Source organism: Dendrobium catenatum, unplaced genomic scaffold (genome assembly GCF_001605985.2).
Source record: "Dendrobium catenatum unplaced genomic scaffold, ASM160598v2 fragScaff_scaffold_1348, whole genome shotgun sequence".
Classification (NCBI taxonomy): domain Eukaryota; kingdom Viridiplantae; phylum Streptophyta; class Magnoliopsida; order Asparagales; family Orchidaceae; genus Dendrobium; species Dendrobium catenatum.
The window spans coordinates 103,609-106,982 of record NW_021319810.1 but is presented as its reverse complement, the minus strand read 5'-3'; the positions used below and the strand labels follow the sequence as shown (position 1 = coordinate 106,982).

Sequence of the window (3,374 nt, the reverse complement as noted above, 5' to 3'; positions counted from 1 at the left end):
TCTTTTTTTTAAGATGCCAAATTAAATAAAAAAATTTAATATTGATAAATATTTTTAAAATTTGTTCCAGCAGAAACCCGTTCATTTGAAAGTGGAGAAAAGCTGGCTTCCTGTTTGAGCTCATCAAACCTTCTTAAATCAAAATTCGAATCCCTCAATAATCGTTTCTGCTTCGCAGCAAATCGGGTTTCGAAGAAGCCTTCAAAGGAAGGGTCTCTCGATGTCTTGAGGAAGAAGCCATAGCCCGCCGTGAAGTAGATGGAAGTCATAAAGAAGCAAACCGGCTCCATTACATCCCATGAGAGTTCCCAGAATGTGAGCCTGAAGAATCCAAGCGTTTGAGCCAGTAGAAACCCTAGCCCACACCAGAGCTCCCGCCGCACGCCAGCGGCCGCCTTACTGTCTATCTCCGCCTTCTTCGCCTCCATCTCCTTCAATTCCTTCATGATCCTCTGCTCATGGTTGTTGAGCTGTGGTGGGAGTACCCTCCCGATATCTTTCAATATCTGAAAGAAAGAAATGAAGCGAGATCGGAACCAGATATTTGGCGGGAAAATTGAATTCCTTATTGGGGCATGTGAAATATTATTACCTCACCAGGACGAAGGAAGACGAGATTTCCCAAGGCAATAACATCAGCAGATTCTTCGAGAGATTGCGCGATCGCTGATGCAGTTTCGTCCGTATTTGATTGTTTGCGGCAGATGCGAAGGAATTCGGAGTAAAAGATGGAGCTCCGCGGAGTCGCGCTCAGCCGCGATCTCACCGCCTCCATCTGCGAAATCTTAAGTACCTTCTTCACCTCTGTCTCCGTTGTCTCGCAAGCAATCGACGGCAGCGACTGCGAGATCAGGTAGAGACGGATTCGGCCGGCGTTGAGTCCCCATATCTTATCGATGAGTTTATCTCCAACCGGCAGATCAGTGCAACGATCCGGCCAAAGCGCCGGCCTGACATTTGTCCGGCGTTGGAGAATCCGGTGGAGATGGCGAGGAGATTGATCCGGCGCGGGGGCGGAGCAGAGGATATGGGACAGGGAAGAGTTGGCCTTTGCCAAACCTAGGAAGTGATGAGCTCGGCTTCTGCTGAGCGCCATTGGACTGGAATGTCAAGCTCATGGAGTACAAAGGAAGCTTACCAATTTATATTTAGCTAACAAGGTACGAATTACCCGTTTTGCCCTCGGAGCCGTTTCATGGGATGAGAGAAGATTGAGCTGGCATTTTGATCTCTCTCCCTCAACTTTCTTCAATAAACATTTTATATTATAATGTCATAATGAAAAATTAGTAATTGATAAATTTTAGAATAAGTGTAATACTATTGCATCCTAAAAAATTTGCGGTGGCACAGAAATATAAAGTTTAACATCCTAGTCTTAAACCAAGATCCAACGCACAAATATATAAATAAGTTTATAAGAGACATCAGAATTTTTATGTGGAAACCTCTAAAAATGAGGGAAAACTATGGGGCATTGTCCAATTTGAATGAATTCACTAGTGTTTGTAGTTGATTACAAATGAAGCCCTTCTTAGGAGGAAATCCTTTATTCAATGTGGCCCATATACATCTATGTACAATGTATTACATGGTGGGAGTTGGAAGAATAAGAGTTGGTTTATTCATTGAGCTGGCTGAATCACAATTGTTGGACGATGTTAGTTGAAGGGTGTAGTCGGCAAGCAAAGTGGTAGAAAGAATCGTAGTCGGCAGACGATGGAGGTCGGAAGGACTGTAGTCTGGCATTAATGGTTGAAGAGATCGTAAATGATGGACGATTGAGGTCAGAAGAACTGTAGTCGAACGATGGTGGTCGTAGAAACCGTAGTGTAGCACAAATGGTTGGAGAGACGTAAAAGTCATGCGATGGAGGTCGGAAGAACTGTAGCCGGGTGACTGTGGTTATAGAGACCATAGTTTAGTACTGATGGTTGGAGAGACCATAAACGATAGATAATGAAGGTCAGAAGAATAAGAGTTGGGCGATGGTGGTCGTAGAGACAGTAGTCTGACATTGATGGTCGGAGAGACTATAAAGGATGGGCTATGGAGATCGAAAGAATCGTAGTTAGACGATGGTGGTCATAGAGATTGTAGTCTGACATTAATAGTCAGAGACACTGTAAATAGCGGGCGATGGAGATCAGAAGAATGGTAATTAGGGAACGGTGGTCATAGATTCCATAGTTTGGCACTGATGGTCGGAGAGATCGTAAATGGCATACGATGGAGGACGAAAGAATCGAAGTCGGGCGACAGTGTTCATAGAGACCGTAGTCTGGCATTGTTTGTCAAACATGCCAAAAAAGTCGGGCTATGGAGGTCGGAAGAATCGTAGTCCGGCTACGGTGGTCATAGAGACCGTAGTTGGTGAGTAATGATATTTGGGAGGAGATACGATGTTAATAGCATCCAAGAAGAGTTTTGGCAAAAATCAAAGAACGAACGAATGTTTAGCGACGACCGGTGGTTGGGAAAAGATCTGACTGCAACTGATGAATAGGCGGAAGTCCAATGATGGTCGATGAACGGGCGAAAGTCCGGCTTTCGTAGAGAAGAACTCCAGCAGCGTTCATGAAGAAATTCGGTGGCGATTGGGAAGAACTCCAATGGTGGATGGGAAGAACTCCAGCGACAGTCGGGAAGAACTTTAGCGACGGTTAGGAAGAACTACGCCGACAGTTGGTGGCATGAGAGCTCCCCAAATTTTCTTCTTCTTCGCCATCCCCTCCCCCCTCATGTTTATTTATAGTTTTTTTAGAGTGGCATGCCACGTAAATATAGAGAAGACCGAGAGCATGTTGAGAGTGTTTCAACGGATGACTCATATTGATCCCCTTGATTGTGGAGAGTTTATTAGACATTTGAGTGCCCGAATGTTGTCAGAATTATGCGATCTTAGGCTCGTTGGATTAATCTTAGCCATATTCGACGATCATTTGGTTACCGAATTAATGCTTTGAACCCTTCAAATATATTTTGGACCCTTGATTTATGTTCATTTTAGATTGACTTTGGTGTCATTGGATCCATCTCTTCGAGATGTTCAATTCGACTATATGTTTGTTGAAATCAAAGCTTGGATGATTCCAATTTTACTTTTAGAAATTTCATATTCATATTTATATTGAGATTCGTGCCCGATCAAAGTGTTTTTTAGTGACATATCAAATATATAAATAAATTTCATATTATTATTATTATTGCAAATTATATTCAATAATTTAAAATTCTTGGTGACCAAAAATATAATCAAAATATTTTGGATAATTTTTGTTTCACCCATTATTAGGCCAACAAGTGAATGACCTTCAACTTCTCATTACATCTCAAATATATTAATGTTTTATTTGTGACATTTTTTTTAGTGT

At 42.3% G+C, this 3,374-nt stretch overlaps 1 protein-coding gene across 1 annotated transcript; it reads right to left on the bottom strand.

Annotated features, from left to right (window-relative positions):
- LOC110106761 (calcium uniporter protein 2, mitochondrial-like) lies at positions 1-1,096 on the bottom strand. The gene is made up of 2 exons (XM_020836752.2): positions 593-1,096; positions 1-506 (listed from the first exon to the last, which is right to left on the bottom strand). Exons 1-2 carry the CDS (start codon positions 1,094-1,096, stop codon positions 36-38), a joined length of 975 nt encoding a protein of 324 aa, XP_020692411.2. The 3' UTR covers positions 1-35.
- Positions 1,097-3,374: the final 2,278 nt, after the last annotated feature.